Genomic DNA, 20010 nt, shown 5'->3' with positions numbered 1-20010 from the left:
CATAACCAACTTTTAAAGGTAAGTATTATTATCTCCATTTTAAAGATAGAAGCTGCGTTACATGGAGAGAAAGATATACCCAAGGCCTCATAGTTAATGAGTGGTGCAGCCATCATGCCAACCCAAATCTGTCTGACTGTAAAGCCTACATTCTTTCCTCTAAGTCATAGTATCTCCTTGTCTTCAAACTTAATAAATGTTTATTAAAGGTAATAACATACCTAGGGGAAAAGATGAGAAGGAAGATCATACTGTGTATGATTTTATTTTATTGCTCTGCATACTGTTTTGACCTATTAATTTTGTTTTAAACACATTTTGTGTTTGAGACTTTCTCCCACTAAGAAGGTGGTAAATATACACGTAAATTAGTATTTTTGTCTCCATTTTTCTTTATGATCGATGAAACATAATGGAACCTCTCAAAGGTTTTGCTTACTTGTCCCATTGTTTTAGATCTCAGCTAGCTAGGGCAGTCTCAAAGTGTTGTATAACTGGCATTTAATATGTCTTTTCTCAATGTCTCACTTGCAGCTGGGCTGTTGTGTCTTGAGTACAAACACTGAGCCATGAGTCAGATATACTGATTGAGTGTGAAAGTATGCGCAGGCTGGATATACTTACTCCATCCACCAGTATCTGTTCTTTTAGACATTTTAGTAGCTCTCATTCTTTATGGCACATTGCTACAAAGGATTCTGGTATGTTTCTTTTTATATATCATTATACTATATAATTTCCTGGCAATGCCTCAAAATTCACTCAAATAATTTAGGGCTCTCATTTCATGGCTTTACACAGAAGTCGAACACTTGATTACATGCAAATGCCATCACAGCCTTTTCAGTCTCTTCAGCTATAACTTACACAGGTCTTAAATGTTACATTTTAATGAGCTTTGACATGCGTGCATGTGTGTAACCACATGTATCAAGATACAGAATGTTTCCATCTTTCCTGAAAGTTCCCTCATACCTCTTGCCAGTCTTGACTGGTACACGTGTGCACATGAGCGCATGTGTACACACACACACACACACAAATGTGTGCACATGAGCGCATGCGTACACACACACACACCCACACCCACACACACCCACACACACCCACACACACCCTGCCTGGGGCAACTAGGGTTCTGATTTCTTTCAGCAAAAATTAGTTTTTCCCATTTCAGAACTTCATATAAAATCATGCAATGTGTATTCTTCAGTGTGTGGCTTCTTTCCTTTAGTTTTAAGATTCATCCATGTTATGTGTGTTTTTAATGTTGTTCCTTTTCATTGCTATATTTCATTGTATGGAAATATCACGGTTTGTTTATTCATTCCTCTGTTGATGGATGTGTGTGGGCCGTTTCTGGTTTTGGCCATTTCATTTTTATACATACTGCTATGAACATTTTTATGCAAGTCTTTTGTGGACAATATGTTTTCCTTTCTATTGGAAGGAATTGATGGGAGAGATAGGGTAGATTTTCTTTTAATGTCATAAGAAAATTCCAAACTGTTTGTCAAAGTTTTCAAAGTTGAGCCATTTTACACTACTACCAGCAGTGTATGGTTTCAGTTGTTCTATATCCCTACCAACATTGTTCTGTCAGTCTTTTAGTTTTAGCCATTCTAGTGGGTATATATTGGTATCTCATTGTGAATGTATATTGATATCTCATCTATTTTGCCTTTTCCTGATGACTATGGATGCTGAGCACTTTTTCATTTTCTTAATGGTTATTTGTATATCTTCTTTTGTGAAGTGTTTTCCAGTTTTTTCACCATTTTAATTGGATTATTTGTATTCATATTAACAAATTGTAGGAGTCAGTTATATATTTTGGATGCAAGTCCTTTGTTAGACATATGTTTTGCTAATACTGTCTTTGGCTTGCTGGTTTTCTTAATGATGTCTTTTGCTAAGCAGAACATTTATTTTAAGTATATTTTATTAAACTTTTTTATAGTTATTGCTTCTAGTGTCCTAATAAGTCTTTGTCTATTTTTTAAGAGACACAGTCTTGCTCTGTCACCTAGGCTGGAGTGTTTTGGCATGATCAGAGCTCACTGTAGCTTAGAACTCTGGACTGAAGCAGTCCTCCTGCCTCAGCTTGCAGGTAGCTGAGACTACAGGTGTGCGCCACCACACCCAGCTAAATTTTGTTTTTGGTATGAACAAGGTCTTGCCATGTTGCCCAGGCTTGTCTTGAACTCCTGGGCTCAAGTGATCCTCCTGGTTAGGCCTCCCAAACTGTTGGGATTATAAGTGTGAGCCACTGCATCTGTTCATCTTGGTCTATCCTTAAGTTATGAAGACATTCTTCTTCTAGAATGTTTTCCTTTAGAAGCTATGTATTTGCAGTTTCAATGTTTTTTATTTAGATCTATGTTCCATATCATTTAAATTTTTCTATATATTGTGAGGACATGGTCTAAGTTAATTTTTCCCCAGAAGATTATTCAAATTTTTCTAGTACCATTTACTGAGAAAATTTTCCTTTTTCCTTGATTTGTTTTAGAATTTTTAATTGAAATTCAGTTGACCATGTAAGTGTTGGTTTATTTTTAGGCTTTCTTCTTCTCACTGATCGTTTTGTATATCCTTTATGCAAGATCTTAACTCTTTTTATTATTATTATTATACTTTAAGTTTTAGGGTACATGTGCACAACGTGCAGGTTTGTTACATATGTATACATGTGCCATGTTGGTGTGCTGCACCCATTAACTCGTCATTTAGCATTAGGTATATCTCCTAATGCTATCCCTTCCCCCTTCCCCCACACCACAACCATCCCTGGTGTGTGATGTTCTCCTTCCTGTGTCCACGTGTTCTCATTGTTCAATTCCCACCTATGAGTGAGAACATGCGGTGTTTGGTTTTTTGTCCTTGCCGTAGTTTTCTGAGAATGATGGTTTCCAGCTTCATCCATGTCCCTACAAAGGACATGAACTCATCCTTTTTTATGGCTGCATAGTATTCCATGGTGTATATGTGCCACATTTTCTTAATCCAGTCTATCATTGTTGGACATTTGGGTTGGTTCCAAGTCTTTGCTATTGTGAATAGTGCCGCAATAAACATACATGTGCATGTGTCTTTATAGCAGCATGATTTATAATCCTTTGGGTATATACCCAGTAATGGGATTGCTGGGTCAAATGGTATTTCTAGTTCTAGATCCCTGAGGAATCGCCACACTGTCTTCCACAATGGTTGAATTAGTTTACACTCCCGCCGACAGTGTAAAAGTGTTCCTATTTCTCCACATCCTCTCCAACACCTGTTGTTTCCTGACTTTTTAATGATTGCCATTCTAACTGGCATGAGGTGGTATCTCACTGTGGTTTTGATTTGCATTTCTCTGATGGCCAGTGATGGTGAGCATTTTTTCATGTGTTTTTTGGCTGCATAGATGTCTTCTTTTGAGAAGTGTCTATTCATATCCTTCGTCCACTTTTTGATGGGGTTGTTTGTTTTTTTCTTGTAAATTTGTTGGAGTTCATTGTAGATTCTGGATATTAGCCCTTTGTCAGATGAGTAGGTTGCAAAAATTTTCTCCCATTCTGTAGGTTGCCTGTTCACTCTGATGGTAGTTTCTTTTGCTGTGCAGAAGCTCTTTATTTTAATTAGATCTCATTTGTGAATTTTGGCTTTTGTTGCCATTGCTTTTGGTGTTTTAGACAAGAAGTCCTTGCCCATGCCTATGCTTGAGATCTGAGAATGGGCAGACTGCCTCCTCAAGTGGGTCCCTGACCCCCGAGTAGCCTAACTGGGAGGCACCCCCCCAGTAGGGGCAGATTGACACCTCACATGGCCGGGTACTCCTCTGAGACAAAACTTCCAGAGGAACGATCAGGCAGCAGCATTTGCAGTTCACCAATATCCACTGTTCTGCAGCCACCGCTGCTGATACCCAGGCAAACAGGGTCTGGAGTGGACCTCCAGTAAACTCCAACAGACCTGCAGCTGAGGGTCCTGACTGTTAGAAGGAAAACTAACAAACAGAAAGGACATCCACACCAAAAACCCATCTGTACATCACCATCATCAAAGACCAAAGGTAGATAAAACCACAAAGATGGGGAAAAAACAGAGCAGAAAAACTGGAAACTCTAAAAATCAGAGTGCCTCTCCTCCTCCAAAGGAATGCAGCTCCTCACCAGCAACAGAACAAAGTTGGATGGAGAATGACTTTGATGAGTTGAGAGAAGAAGGCTTCAGAAGATCAAACTACTCCGAGCTAAAGGAGGAAGTTTGAACCAATGGCAAAGAAGTTAAAAACTTTGAAAAAAAATTAGACGAATAGATAACTAGAATAACCAATGGAGAGAAGTCCTTAAAGGACCTGATGGAGCTGAAAACCACAGCACGAGAACTACGTGATGAATGCACGAGCCTCAGTAACTGATGCGATCAACTGGAAGAAAGGGTATCAGCGATGGAAGACGAAATGAATGAAATGAAGCGTGAAGAGAAGTTTAGAGAAAAAAGAATAAAAAGAAACGAAGAAAGCCTCCAAGAAATATGGGACTATGTGAAAAGACCAAATCTACGTCTAATTGGTGTACCTGAAAGTGACGGGGAGAATGGAACCAAGTTGGAAAACACTCTGCGGGATATTATCCAGGAGAACTTCCCCAGTTGAGCAAGGCAGGCCAACATTCAGATTCAGGAAATACAGAGAACGCCACAAAGATACTCCTCAAGAAGAGCAACTCCAAGACATAATTGTCAGATTCACCAAAGTTGAAATGAAGGAAAAAATGTTAAGGGCAGCCAGAGAGAAAGGTCGGGTTACCCACAAAGGGAAGCCCATCAGACTAACAGCTGATCTCTCAGCAGAAACTCTACAAGCCAGAAGAGAGTGGGGGCCAATATTCAACATTCTTAAAGAAAAGAATTTTCAACCCAGAATTTCATATCCAGCCAAACTAAGCTTCATAAGTGAAGGAGAAATAAACTCCTTTACAGAAAAGCAAATGCTGAGAGATTTTGTCACCACCAGGCCTGCCCTAAAAGAGCTCCTGAAGGAAGCACTAAACATGGAAAGGAACAACCAGTACCAGCCACTGCAAAAACATGCCAAATTGTAAAGACCGTCAAGGTTAGGAAGAAACTGAATCAACTAACAAGCAAGATCTTAACTCTTAAGGCTTTATATAGTATATCTTGAAATCAGGTTGTGCCAGTCTTTTCAACTTTTTTTTTTTTTCTCTTTCCCAAGATTGTATTAGGTCTCCTAGATCCTTTGTGTTTACATATAGATTTTAGAATTAGTAGCTTATCAGTTCTACAAAAAGCTGCTTGGATTTGAATTGCAATAACAATGAATCTAAAGATCAATTTGAGAAAAACTGACATTCTTAACAATATTGATTCTTCTATTGCATAAAGATAGTAGGCTGGGTGCAGTGGCTCATGCCTGCAATCCCAGCACTTTGGGAGACTGAGGCAGATGATCACTTGAGTTCAGGAGTTCGAGACCAGCCTGGTCAACATAGTGAAACCCCATCTCTACTAAAAATAACAAAAATTAGCCGGGCATGGTGGTGGGCACCTGTAACCCCAGCTGCTTGGGAGGCTGAGGTAGGAGAATCACTTGAACCCAGGAGGCAGAGTTTGCAGTGAGCCGAGATCACGCCACTGCACTGCAGCCTGGGAGACACAGCAAGACTCTGTCAAAAAAAAAAAAAAGTGTATATATATATATATTTATTTATTTATATAGGACTTTTTAATTTTTCTCAAATGACATTTTATAGTTTTCAGAGTAGAGGTTTTATACATTTTCACCTACTTTCTGTTTTTCAAGGCTATTTTAAATGATTTATTGTTTTTAAATTTTGTTTACTACTGTTTCTTACAAGTATATTGAAATGCAGTGATTTTTATATATTGACCTGTGTTCCGACAAAATTTATTCATTAATTCTAGTGGGCTCTTGGGAAGGCATTTTAGTTTTTCTTATGTGCACAATTATATCTTCCTTTTCTTGTATGGTTTTTTTTTTCTTGCCTGTTAAACTGGCTGGGACCTCTAGTACAATGTATATAGATGTGTAAGAGCAGATATCCTTCCCTTTTTCCCAGTCTCAGGAAGAAAGCATTTAGTATTTCACCATTAAATATTATGCTAGATGTAGGTTTTCCCATAAAGTGTCTTTATCAGGTTGAGGAAGTTTTCTTTTGTAGTGCCACTAAATTAACTTTTCTTAAATATTCTTAGTTGCTAATAATTTGTCTCATAATGAAATGAAATTGACAACATGAAATTGTTTTCTGCTCTTGAGAGGTCACTAAATCAGTAGATTGTGATATGTATCACTTCAGAGGGTTTATTTGATTCTTGGCACTTAAACCAAGTTGCTTTAGTACTGCATTTGATAGTACATTTAAAGTGCATTGATACTGTATTTTGCAGCATTTGGCATTTTTTAGATGATAAGTAATTAAATAATCATTGTCAATTGCTAGATAGGACTTTTCAAAGCACTAGTGAAATACTCATATTTAGTTTAGTTTAGGGAGATTTATGGATGACTAATACTGCCCTTCATTTGAATATATTAGGAGGTTAATTCCCCCCTCCCACAATTGGAATATACATTTTCTAGCTTTTTCTTGTGAAGTTTGTGTATTCTGAGCTTCACATCGACTGGATGTTAGTGTTTTTCAGTCCTTTGATAGACTCTTTTAGCTATTTGATGTGCCTTATATTAAAATTATGTTAAACACTTATTTGTTCGACACCTATTCTGTGTCTAGCACCACAGTGTAGGCACTTGAGATGCAATGGCAAACAAAGCAGATGTTGCTTTCCTCATGGGACTTGTAATCTAGTCAAGAAGACAAAGGTGAATGAAGTAAATAATTATAAACTATAATATGTGTAGAATCTGGTCTGGTTCCCTGTGAGAACTCAAGGAAGATTTCCCAGAGGAAGTGGTATTAAAACTGAGACCTAAATATTGCATCTGAATTAAATAAAAAGAAGTGTGATGGCCTATTAAGCAGCAGTTATAAATATCCTGAGGCCGTAGGGAACATAGCAAGTATATTTGTGACTGATGGGTGAGGGAGATGAGTTGGTGGGGAGGTAGAGGTAGTTTAGCTAATCCTAAACAACATAGAAGAGAAATGAGACTGGATGGATGCATGGAGACCAGTTTTTATAGCACTTATTAGGAACTTATCATAAGGACAATGTAAAACCAGTGAAGTATTTTAAAACAGAAGCAACGCGATCTGGTTTGCATTGTGGAAAAAAATATTTTGTCTCTTTTGTGAATAATGGATTGAAGAGAGACTGCAAACAACTCAAGAAGGCCACATTGGAAGCCACTACAGGTGTCTAAGCACAAGATGATGCTGGTTTGCTAGGGTAATGATAGTGAAGATGGAGAAAAGTTACCAGGTAGGAGAAGTAGTTGAAGAAATAGGTAAATTCTGAATGCATGAGCCTTTTGGTACATTTTTAAATTTATTAAAGGACAACAGGTTTACTTTCGTCTCTATTTGTTTCCTTTTTTTTTTTTGAGACAGCCTCACTCTGTTGCTCAGGCTGGAGTGCACAGTGGCGTGATCTCTGCTCACTGTAAGCAATTCTCATGCCTCAGCCTCCTGAGTAGCTGGGATTACATGCGTGCACCACCATGCCTGGCTAATTTTTTGTATTTTTAGTAGAGACAGGGCTTCACCATATTGGCCAGGCTGGTCTTGAACTCCTGACCTCAAGTTGATCTGCCCGCCTTGGCCTTCCAAAGTCCTGGGATTACAGGTGTGAGCTACCCCGACTGGCCTCTATTTGTTTACTTTCTTTGATACTATATTGCTTGTATAGTTCTCTTTGATAGGCATTGCCTACTATTTATCCTATTTGCCATTGATGGCTAATGGTCCTTTCTTGCTTTGCTGTTTAAGTTCTATTGATGAGAATTTTGAATTGACTGGATGTTTTAATAATGAAATATTGATAAATATAAAAGAATAAAAGTATTATATATATATAAAGAATAAAACATATCTAATGTATAAATAAAAAATTAAATGCCTGTGATGTATCATGTAATAAACTTATACAGTTTGGGCTGTTACAAGTAATTCCATATAATGATTCCTCCTAGTTATTTTCTGATTAGCATTCATCAGTTGAAAGCAGGAGGAGGCAGCTGATGATTGTAAAAAAAAAATGGCAATAATAAGATACCTAATGACCCCGAAAATGAAGAGAATTATGCCTAATTTAAAAACAAAGAATGCTTTATATAGGAAACTATGTAAATATATATTAGTACTCTTTTGTCAGTAAAGCTTCACATTATAAATGTGTTCATATTATAATCCTATCGGAAAAAAGAATGGGAAGAAAGAAAAGTAAGGAAGCTAGTACAGTCAGCCAGGTGCGGTGTCTCACGTCTGTAATCCCAGCACTTTGGGAGGCCGAGGCGGGTGGATTACTTGAGGTCAGGAGTTCGAGACCAGCCTTACCAACATGGTGAAACCCTGTCTCTACTAAAAATACAAAATTAGCCAGGTGTGGTGGTGCATGCCCGTAATCCCAGCTACTTGGGAGGCTGAAGCAGGAGCATTGCTTGAACCTGGGAGGCAAAGGTTGGAGTGAGCCGAGATCGTGCTATTGCACTCCTGCCTGGGCAACAAGATTGAAACTCTGTCTCAAAAAAAAAAGGAACAAAAAAAATAAAGTAGCTAGTACAGTCAGTTGCTAAAAAGAAAAAACTACTTTCTTTGAGCTACTGAAGCTTTTTTTTTTTTAAAGTTGGTGGAAAGAAAGAGGGAGGCTTAGTGGGTCAAAGTCACTGCTTCTGAAACTCTTCATCTCATGTTTTCATCTCCCTTTAGAAGTATGTGCAATTATGAATTATTTACAGTATTTGTAGATTCAAATAGCTACCAGTGATTATTTTTGGAAACAAACTAAAGGGATTTAGTATGTGAAATTTTCTGAATGATATTTTTTGCTATTTTCCTAATTTTAGAAATATTATGATTCAAAACTGCTTCAAATATGTGTAGTGGCTATGCTTTTTCAATGGTTTGGCAGTAAAGCTTAGCATTTAACTTTACAAGGAATGTGGGACCTATCTACATTCATGAATATTTATCAAATATAATTTTATTTTAAATATTTATTTTTCTTTTACTAGAGAATATTATATCTGATTTTGTTTGATTTTAATACTATTATCTCTGAAAGTCAAAATATTTCCCTATAAAATAGGACTTTCTAGCCTTTTGTATAAAATTTAAATATTGCCTTTTCATCCTTAAACATAGTATTCACTTGAAAATCGTTATTCTAATGTATCTTACAAACGTCTCATTTCTGGTAATGAGAAATACACTTACCGTTCTGTGTTCACCTAAACCTCCAAAGATTTTGGCAGTAACATGGTTTTCTCTGAAAGGCAATTCCACATGGAGGAAAGAATAGGACCATCTATTCTTTAGAAATAGTTTTTTTCCAACTTTTATTTTAGAATCAGGGAGTAGAAATCATATTTTACGATTAATAATACATAATAGTTATGTATGGGGTACATGTAATATTTTGATACGTGCATACAATGTGTAATGATCAAATCAGGGAAATTGGGACATCTGTCATCTCAAACGCTTATGACTTATTGTGTTGGTAGCATTCTAACTTCTCTTCCAGTTATTTTGAAATATACAATAAATTGTTAACTATAATCTCTCCACTACAACCACTAGAATGTATTCCTTCTATTTGACTGCATTTTTGTAACCATTATCCAACTTCTTTTCATTCCTTTTTCCCTACCTTTCCCAGCCTCTGGCAACTATCATTTTACTCACTACTTCGATAAGATCAACTTTTTTTAACTCCCACATATGAGTGAGAGTATGCAACATTTGTCTTTCTGTGCCTGGTTTATTTCACTGAACATAATGTCCTCCAATTCCAATCATGTTGCTGCAGATGTAAGAATTTCATTCTTTTTTATAGTTGAATAATATTTTATTGTGTATACATATTGCTTTTTCTCCCCACCTATTCATGTCTTGATGGACACTTACGTTGATTCCGTATCTTGGCTATTGTGAATAGTGTTGTAATAAGATGGTAGTGCATTTTTCTGTTTGATATTGCTGATTTCCTGTCTTTTGGATATATACCCAGCAGTGGGATTGCTGGATCATATGATGGTTCTGTTTTTAAATTTTTGAGGAACTTCCATACTGTTTTCCATAATGGCTATTTTAGTTTTACATTTCCCCAATAGTGTATGAGTGTTCTGTTTTCTCTGCATCCTCACCAGCGTTCGTTACTTTTTGTCTTTTTGATAATAGCCATATTAACTAGGTGAGATTATATCTCATTATAGTTTTGTAGTTTTGATTTGCATTTGCCAGATGCAAAATGAGTAATTTTTCATATACCTCTTGGCAATTTGTATGTCTTCCTGTGAGAAATGTCTATTCAGATCTTTTGCTGACTTTTTAATAGTTTTTTTTCTGATTGTTAATCACTTGTCAGATGGATAATTTGCAAATATTTTCCCATTTTTTAGGTTGCCTGTTCACTGTGTTGATTATTTTCTTTGCTGTGCAGAAGCTTTTTAGCTTAATATCATCCTGTTTGTCTATTTTTGTTTTGTTGCCTATGCTTTTGAGGTCTTACTCAAATAGTCTTTGCCAAAACCAGTGTCCTGAAGCATTTCCCCAGTGTTTTCTTGTATTAGCTGCATAGTTTCAGGCCTTACCTTTAAGTTTTTAATCAACTTTGACTTGATTTTTGTATATGGTGAGAGATAGGAGTCCAGTTTTATTTTTCTGCATATGGATATCCAGTTTTTCCAGCAGCATTGATGGAAGACACTCTCTTTTCAACAGTGTATTTTCTTGGTGCCTTTCCTGAATTTAGGTTGACTATAAATGTGTAATTTATTTCTGGATTCTCTGTTCTGTTCCATTGGTCTATGTGTTTTTATGCCAATATCATGCTGTTTTGGTTACTATAACTTTGTAGTATATTTGGAGTCAGGTAGAGTGATGCCTCTAGCTTTTTTCTTTTTTCTTAGGATTGCCTTAGCTATTCAGGGTCTTTTGTAGTTCCATACAAATTTTAGTTTTTTTTTCTATTTATTTGAATGTCATTGGTATTTTGAAAGGGATTGCATTAAATCTGTTTGTTGCTTTGGGTGATATTGTCCTTTTAACAATATTAATTCTTCCAATCCATGAACATGGCATATCTTTTTAATGTGTTGTTTGGTTTGCTAGTATTTTGTTAAGGATTTTTGCATCTATGTTTCTCAGGGATATTGGCCTGCTATAATTTTTTTTGTTGTATGTGTCCGTGTCTGCTTTTGGTATCAGGATAATGCTGGCCTCATAGAATGAGTTTGGAAGTATTCCCTCCTCTTAACTTTTTAAGAATAGTTTGAGCAGAGTTGGTATTAGTTCTTCTTTAAGTGTCTGGTAGAATTCAGCAGTGAAGCCATCAAGTTCTGGGCATGTCTTTGATGGGAGACTTTTTATTATTGCTTCAATCTCTTTACTCATTATTAGTCTGTTCAGATTTTCTATTTCTTCATGGTTCAATCTTGGTAGATTGTGTGTGTCCAGGAATTTAGCCATTTTTTCTAGGTTTTCCAGTTTGTTGGCATATATATTTTTCACAATAGTCTCCGATGATCCTTTGTATTTCTGTGGAGTCAATTGTAATGTCTTTTTTTCATCTTTGATTTTTATTTATTTGAGTCTTCTTTTTTGCTTAGTCTAGCTAAGGGTTTGTTGATTTTGTTTATCTTTTCAAAAAATCAAGTTTTTGTTTTGTTGATCTTTTTATGTTTTTTAGGTCTCAACTTCTGTGCTGCTGTTTATTATTCCTTTCATTCTACTAATTTTGCGTTGGTTTGTTCTTGCTTTTATAGTTTTTTGAGGTGTATCATTAGGTTATTTATTTGAAGTCTTTCTACTTCTTTGGTTAGGCATTTATTTCTATAAGTTTCTGTGTTATTATTGCTTTTGCTGCATCTCATAGTTGTTGATATGTTGCGTTTCCATTTTTATTTGTTTAAGAACTTTTAAAATTCTCCTCTTAATTCCTTCATTGACCCATTGGTCATTCAGGAGCATATTGTTCAATTTCCATGTATTTGCACAGTTTCCAAAGCTCCTCTTGTGATTTTTAGTTTTGTTCCATTGCAGTAAGATACTTGATATGATAGAAATCATTTTTATAAAATATGAAATTATTCTAAGACATTTTCTGACCAGCAGCCATCAGAATAAAGAAGACAGTGGGGTTTTTATTTGTTTGATTCTTGTATTTTTGCTTATTTATGGTTCAGGGAGTACACGTACAGGTTTGTTACATGGGTAAATTGTATACAAATGATTTCATCACCCAGGTAGTAAGCATAGTAAGCATAGTTCCTAGTGGGTAGTTTTTCAGTCCTCTCACCCTCCACCCTCCCTGTGGAGTCAGGCCCAGTGTCTATTGTTCTCCTCTTTGTGTCCATGTGTACTCAGTGTTTAGCTGCCACTTATAAGTGAGAATATGCAGTATTTGGTTTTCTGTTTTTGCATTAATTTGCTTAGGATAATGGCCTTTAGCTGCATCTGTGTTGCTGCAAAGGACATGATTTTGTTCTTTTTATGGCTGCATAGTACTTCATGGTGTATATGTACCATGTTTTCTTTATTCAGTCCATTGTTGATAGGCATCTGGATTGATCCATGTGTTTGCTATTGTGAATAGCACTGCAGTGAACATATGACTGCATGTATCTTTTTGGTAGAATGATTTCTATTCTTTTGGGTTGAATGGTAGTTCCGTTTTGTATTTTTGAGACATCATCAAACTGCATTCACAGTGGCTGAACTAATTTACATTCCTACCAGCATTGTATAAGTGTTCCCTTTTTTCCACCACCTTGCCAACATCTGTAATTTTTTCACTTTTTAATAACCATTCTGACTGGTGTGACATGGTATCTCATTGTGGTTTTGATTTGCGATTTTTAGTCTTAAGAATAATAATAACCTATTTCAGTCCCATTTTCACAAGTCTGTAATTATAGGCGAGTTATACTTACTATCTCTAGTATCTGCTTTCTTCATTTGGAAAATGATAATGATGATACCTACTTCGTAGAGTTTTAAGATTTTTATAAAGGAAAAGTATATAATGCACACAGCACAATGCTTGGCATATAGAAAATACTCAACAAATGTTAGTTATCTTCCATTTTTATCTTAATTTTCCTGGTGTATTTTAATTCGGACATAATTCGTAAATTAGTTCTAAGTCACTTTTAAGAAAAGTGCTGATCCTATAAGAAGTTTAAAATAGTGAATGTTTGTAGTAAGTCAAAATAATCAGAAATGTTTTTAATGTCCATCAAATATTTGATTAAATTAATTTGCATTGTTCTAATTTAGGTATGTGTAGCTCAAGCACTTAGAACAAATTTCTTTGACCATTTTACCTTTTTTTCATATTAGGATAAAAAGTGGATAAGCAATGTTTCTATTTATTCTGATTTCTATGCTCTTTTGAGATCATATTTGACCTTCAGTATTGCTCTGAATAGATTTTGGTACAGTAGTGTTAGTTCTATTGCTTTGTTTGTACAGTTAAATACATGAAACTCAGCAATTTTTTGGGGGGTTGGTGGGGATTGGAGAGATTAGTAAATGATTTCTAAGTTCTGTTAATTAAAATATAACTATATATTTTAGAGAGAAGTTAGTAGTCATATCACTTTAGTTCATGAAGACTTGGCAGATTTTTAATAATTAATAAGTTTTTTCTGCCAATGAGCATTAGATTACTGCTGACTTTTTAGTGTCATAGTACCTTGTGGTAGTTTCTTTACAGGGTTTACAGGAGTATGGCAGTTTATTTTTTCTGTCCTGTCCATACGAAATAATCTTTACAAATGCTATAAGGAGAATACCTTGAGAAGTTCATAAATGCCTTAATATATTATAAAGATCGGTCAGTTCCATTGTCTTCTTTTGTCAGTCTTGATCGGAGCTTGCCGAGTAAGTCTATAAGCCTGCATGTGCCTGGCAACTGTTACCTAGTGACAGTTTCAGCTGCAGTAGCCATTGGCTGTGCTGTTGATTGGGGCAGGAGGGCCGAGTCACCTTTCTGATGGTGAGTTTTTCTGCATCAGCCCAGGATGAGGAGGAGGAGTAGGGCTTGGGCTCAGGTGGAGGCATTGATGCTGAGAGATTGTGAAGAATATACTGACAGCATCCTTGTAGCTGCATCACAGTAAATCGGACTTCTGAATCAAGCAGCCCAGCCTAGCAGCTGATAAGAGTGAATGTAGGTGAGAAGCATTACCTTATTCCTGTAACAAGAGAACTATTTTGTGATAAGTGAAACTAGGAATGTACAAGAAGAAATATCCTATGGCTATTATAAAAGAAGAAGGACTTGCCTGAATGACTTGGTGGTGCACCAGAAAATAACTTTCAGAAGAATGCTTTCTGTTAAGGGGCTGCATTGTTCCTGGAGGAAATGTTATTTCTAATGCATGTTATTTCTTCAAAAGATAGGATAACAAAGAATGACAGGAGACTCTCTGAAATGACTTTACTTTTAAAAAATACTTTGGCAAATGTTAACCTGATATCAAAATGACCTTGGAAGCATTTTGGATGGATTCTATCCTGGCAGCCTTGCAATATTTCAAACTCTAGGATTTAAACTCATCTTGATACTTTAGAGGTATTTTAAAATAAGACTATCTTGCAACCTACCTAATGGCCCCTGTGTTAATTCAGCACTTGCTCAAAATAGAATACAGAAATAGAAGAAGCATTTTTTAATATATGGCTGCTACATAACTGGAAATGTAATAAACAAGGTAATTTTCCACTTTCAGAAGATATAGTTGAAGTAATGATTTAATGTGTTAAATCATCTACTGAAAATAGAAAAGGTATAGCAAATAGAATATGAAGCCTATTAGAAATACCTAAGTAATAAATAATGGCAGCATTTCTGGTCAAATAAGCTCAGAGTATATTGGAAAGTTTTATTGTCTAACTTTATATTTACATATATATGTGAGATATGGGTATACAGTTGCAAAGGTGAGAAATAACTGTGAGCTACATATTTTATTATCATGCTCCATTATAAGGAAGGTGGTATATAAAATAACAAATGTTAAGTTATAGATGCCAAATTAATAGCAAAAATAATTTCATTTTGAAAAGGAAGAGGTATAAGTTACGTTGCTGTTAGTACCACCAGTAACTGTAATGGACTAAAACTGCTTTCATCTAGATGCTTTAAAAATGCATGCAGAATTAAAACTTCAGAAGTTTATTATATTTTGCCAGGTGTTAATTCATTAATTCATTGTATATTATCTTTTCTATTGAAAAATACTTTTTTCTCATGAGAGTTATAGGGCAATCTGGAGTCTGTTTGTTACCTCTATTCTGCCCATGTAGAGATGAATCTTTTCAAATTAACTTTGATAGAGTTGTTTTTCTTAGATTTTAGAAAAATGAGAAATAGGTTATAAATTTGACCCCCCCAACATCAATCCCTGAACTAAGCCCAAAGACATTCTTTGCCACAATGAACTTTTTCTTAGCTTTTCAACCAAATTTGAGATCTTAAATTACTTAAAATCTAAAATAAGAATGCATTTTTTCATCATAGATAAAGCAGGAAGCCTGAGACAGTTTCAGAGTTTTTCTTTTCTCATTCTTTCCAGTTGCTCCCTAAGAAACTGCCTCTCTTAGGAGAACAGCCCACAGAAGCTTTTCTTCCTTTGGCAATTCATTTTTTTTTCTTTTTACAGTTTTAATTTTTCATAGTGCAAGATAATAAGAAGTCTATTTTCTCTAGAAGTGCCTTATGTCTGCAAAAAGTTCTTTGAGGGCACCAGAGGAAACTAATTAGTGACCTCTTTTCACCTCCTTTCTAGCTTACCCCCTTCTCTCCACCCCTTACCGTCCCCCCTCACCCCCCGCCCGAAAGCTGAGGTGTGTCACTGCTGAACTGAGGCTGATGAAGAGACTTGAGCACTCTCTGGGACTCTCAGCTGTGACAGAAGCACTGACACTGTCTACTGAAGCAGGTTCTGAAACACTCATGTGCGGTGTTTAACAGATGCTGGGCAGGGCACCTGCTTGCTGTAGCCAAGTCTGCAGGTATCTTTAAATTTCCAAGCCATGAATGAATCCAGGTGGACTGAATGGAGGATCCTGAACATGAGCAGTGGCATTGTGAATGTGTCCGAGCGTCACTCCTGCCCACTTGGATTTGGCCACTACAGTGTGGTGGATGTCTGCATCTTCGAGACAGTGGTTATTGTGTTGCTGACATTTCTGATCATTGCTGGGAATCTAACAGTTATCTTTGTCTTTCATTGTGCTCCACTGTTACATCATTATACTACCAGCTATTTCATTCAGACGATGGCATATGCTGATCTTTTCGTTGGAGTTAGCTGCTTGGTTCCTACTCTGTCACTTCTCCACTACTCCACAGGTGTCCACGAGTCATTGACTTGCCAGGTTTTTGGATATATCATCTCAGTTCTAAAAAGTGTTTCTATGGCATGTCTTGCTTGCATCAGCGTGGATCGTTATCTTGCAATAACCAAGCCTCTTTCCTACAATCAACTGGTCACCCCTTGTCGCTTGAGAATTTGCATTATTTTGATCTGGATCTACTCCTGCCTAATTTTCTTGCCTTCCTTTTTTGGCTGGGGGAAACCTGGTTACCATGGTGACATTTTTGAATGGTGTGCCACCTCTTGGCTCACCAGTGCCTATTTTACTGGCTTTATTGTTTGTTTACTTTATGCTCCTGCTGCCTTTGTTGTCTGCTTCACTTACTTCCACATTTTCAAAATTTGCCGTCAGCACACCAAAGAGATAAATGACCGAAGAGCCCGATTCCCTAGTCATGAGGTAGATTCTTCCAGAGAGACTGGACACAGCCCTGACCGTCGCTACGCCATGGTTTTGTTTAGGATAACCAGTGTATTTTATATGCTGTGGCTCCCCTATATAATTTACTTTCTTCTAGAAAGCTCCCGGGTCTTGGACAATCCAACTCTGTCCTTCTTAACAACCTGGCTTGCAATAAGTAATAGTTTTTGTAACTGTGTAATATACAGCCTCTCCAACAGCGTTTTCCGGCTAGGCCTCCGAAGACTGTCTGAGACAATGTGCACATCCTGTATGTGTGTGAAGGATCAGGAAGCACAAGAACCCAAACCTAGGAAACGGGCTAATTCTTGCACCATTTGAAGAGAGCTACATAGTAAATCAAATGTAATCTGACAGTGGTTTTGGATCATATTCTAGATTCATCTGGAAATCTGCCATCAGAGAAATATTTACTTGAATAGTTGACTATAAAATGAAGTATGAGACTAAAAGTTTCTCTTTTTTTTTCTTTTTCATGGAAGAAACTAAAGGGAAGGATGTATAGAGGGTTATCTCATGAAATAATTATAGCATGTGAGTATTAGTGTGCAGCAGTAGGAAAAATTAAGCACTGAGATGAAAAAGAATATCTGAAATCTTCTGCAGGACATGAGCAAGCCCCTCGGCTCAGCATTTCTGTCTTTCTGTCTGACTGTACCCTGCCTCTGTCTTTCTCATTTTGTCTATGTTTCTCTCACTCTTTGTGGAAGTTATTACTTACATAAACTGCCTTTTGTAGAAAAGTGCTACATATTATATATGTGGCAAAGTATAATCTTTTGCATCAAAATGTACCTTTAATCACACTAATCTATAATCCATAAGTGATCTCTTCATGGAGGATGCACAGTAAGCATTGCATTTTATTATTTGCCAAACAACCCCTTTGCTTGTGTTTTTATAATCTCTGCAGTACAATTTTTCTGCTACAAACAAATAGAAACAGTATTTTTGTTTCTTCTGGGTAAAATGACATTTGCTTTTCCCTGGTTTCCTAACAGTCTCCTGTTTTTTTTTTGTCTCTTTTTCTTGATCTGCATCCATTGGTACCTTACTTTAGAAGTGTCTTAGCTATTGAAAGAATCTACTGTATAGAGCATCCATAATGTTAAATAATGTATTTCTTCCAGCAAAGCAATCTGGTAGCTTATTAAATATTTTTAATGGCTTTTGGAAACATTTTTATCTGGTTCCTTTTAAATTAGTTCATGTGCTTAAAAGTGACGTCTTTTTTTGCTGTAGTAAAGCTTTGTTTTTCTTTAAGAAAACCCACTAGTAATTGTAATGCAGATGCAGGGTACTCACCCAGCAGTGAGGTATTATTCTTAAGGGTATTTAGAATGCCCTTTTTAAAAATAAATAAATAAAATAAAACATGAATCTTTTTTGTGTTAGGTCTACGATAGCTTACTGTTGTGTCCACTAGTCAGTCATTTGTGTGATATGCGTTTGCACATATTATATTTTTCACAGCAAAGAAAATGTAAATTATATTATCTGTGCCTAATGTTTTCTTAGCAAAATATATAGATCAATGTTGTTTAAGTTGTCAACATTGGAAAAAGTATATACAAAAACTTATTTTAAGAGAAAAATACTTTTGTGTAATTGTTATTTAGATATTTATATTAGACAAAGCTGCATTTTTAGTGCTGCTGAGAATATAATATACTTAATTATCAAATACAGGTAAGAGCTGACAGTTTTCTTTTGTAATGATCTGTTTTCAAATGCAGAGGTTAACTTATTTTTTTGTGTGCTACATGGGATTGTGTGATAAATTGTCAGGGGTTTAGACATAGCAAAGTAGCATTTGGGGAATTAGTGAAGCAGGTATGAGCAGTAAAACATCTAAATATTACTTTTTTACCATAAGTTTCTTGCCTGAAAGATATTTTAAAATTTATATCAAACTACTGAGTATTTTTCTTCTCAGCATTTTTGATTTCTTTGTTTTATGAAATGCATTTAATAAAATGTGCCTATGACTCTTCAAATTAGAAGCCAACCATGTTTGCACCCTGGTGGTTTGGCTTCAAAGGTCTTTTAGTAGAAATGTTGTCATTTTATTGAGGTTGTTCTGAACCCCTGTATATTTTTAAACATGTAAGAAAGATTTAAAATAAAGAATAAAATAATATTCTATATATCAAAATGAGACTTCGCCTCAGTTTAATAAAAATGCTTAGGACAAGAGTTTACTTTTTTGGGAATCAAAATCTAATTGTTTTGTACTTCTGTAGCTTGGGTTTATATTTATTCTTGTCCCCTGTTTGCCAGTGGCATCTTGGTTTAAATGTGCCCTTTAAATTCAGACCAGTTCAAGGAAAACAGAAAGTTCAAGGAAATGTACTGCTAACATTTCAGATATCACATATAAGACTTCAAAATTATACATATTATTTGGGAATCATATTTTTATTTCCTTAAGGTATAAATATAGTTTGAAAGGATCCAGTGGATTCTGTGTACGGAAAGCCTGAGGCCATGCTTACTGCATTTTCCCCTTCTGGCTTTTCCCCATAGTAATTAATAACAATTATATGCCAGGCTCACTGTTCAGTTTTACATGTGTTATACCTTTAATCCTCACTACAACCTTTTGAGATAATAGTTATTATTTCTACTCCAGAGATAAGGAAATGAAAGAAAAATGATTATTCGTCAGTTAACTAGTCAATGGCAGAGGTTCCCGCCCATCCAGTAGGCCTGGGCCGAAGCCTGCCTGCTTCACCGGTAGGCTGCACTGCTTTCATTTCAAAAGCCTTTAAATTTTTGTACCTCTGTCTGTACCTTTTCCCTGCAATATTTCTCTGAGTTTTATTTATTTTTTTCTCGTCATAAGTCTTTTGCTTGAGTTCTTTTCTTGTCTTGTGATATCTTTTTCTTTGATCTTACAAGTTTCTTTTATTAAAACAGCAATCTGATAAGCTCAAACTTACCAGTTTATTCTGTAATCAAACTGAAATTGTTGATACTACTTTGGTTTACTTTTGTTATTTCCCTTGAATACCTTTCTGAAATCTCTATCAATTTCTTTTTGGAAAAAAATTGT

At 35.9% G+C, this 20010-nt stretch overlaps 2 protein-coding genes across 14 annotated transcripts in view; both read left to right on the top strand.

The window, feature by feature from the left end:
• RABGAP1L (RAB GTPase activating protein 1 like) overlaps window positions 1-20010 on the top strand; it is an 852978-nt gene that overhangs the window by 290096 nt on the left and 542872 nt on the right. The gene's annotated exons all lie outside the window — the stretch shown is intronic.
• On the top strand, window positions 15971-19765 carry GPR52 (G protein-coupled receptor 52). Its single transcript, XM_054449713.2, has one exon. It carries the CDS (start codon window positions 16191-16193, stop codon window positions 17274-17276), a length of 1086 nt encoding a protein of 361 aa, XP_054305688.1. The 5' UTR covers window positions 15971-16190; the 3' UTR covers window positions 17277-19765.

The sequence above is a fragment of the Pongo pygmaeus genome, chromosome 1, assembly GCF_028885625.2.
Source record: "Pongo pygmaeus isolate AG05252 chromosome 1, NHGRI_mPonPyg2-v2.0_pri, whole genome shotgun sequence".
NCBI lineage: Eukaryota > Metazoa > Chordata > Mammalia > Primates > Hominidae > Pongo > Pongo pygmaeus.
This window is presented reverse-complemented; position numbering and strand designations above follow the sequence as displayed.

What these genes read in the sequence shown, in the direction of transcription:
- GPR52 (XM_054449713.2), top strand. Translation starts at nt 16,191, where the DNA reads ATGAATGAATCCAGGTGGACTGAATGGAGGATCCTGAACATGAGCAGT.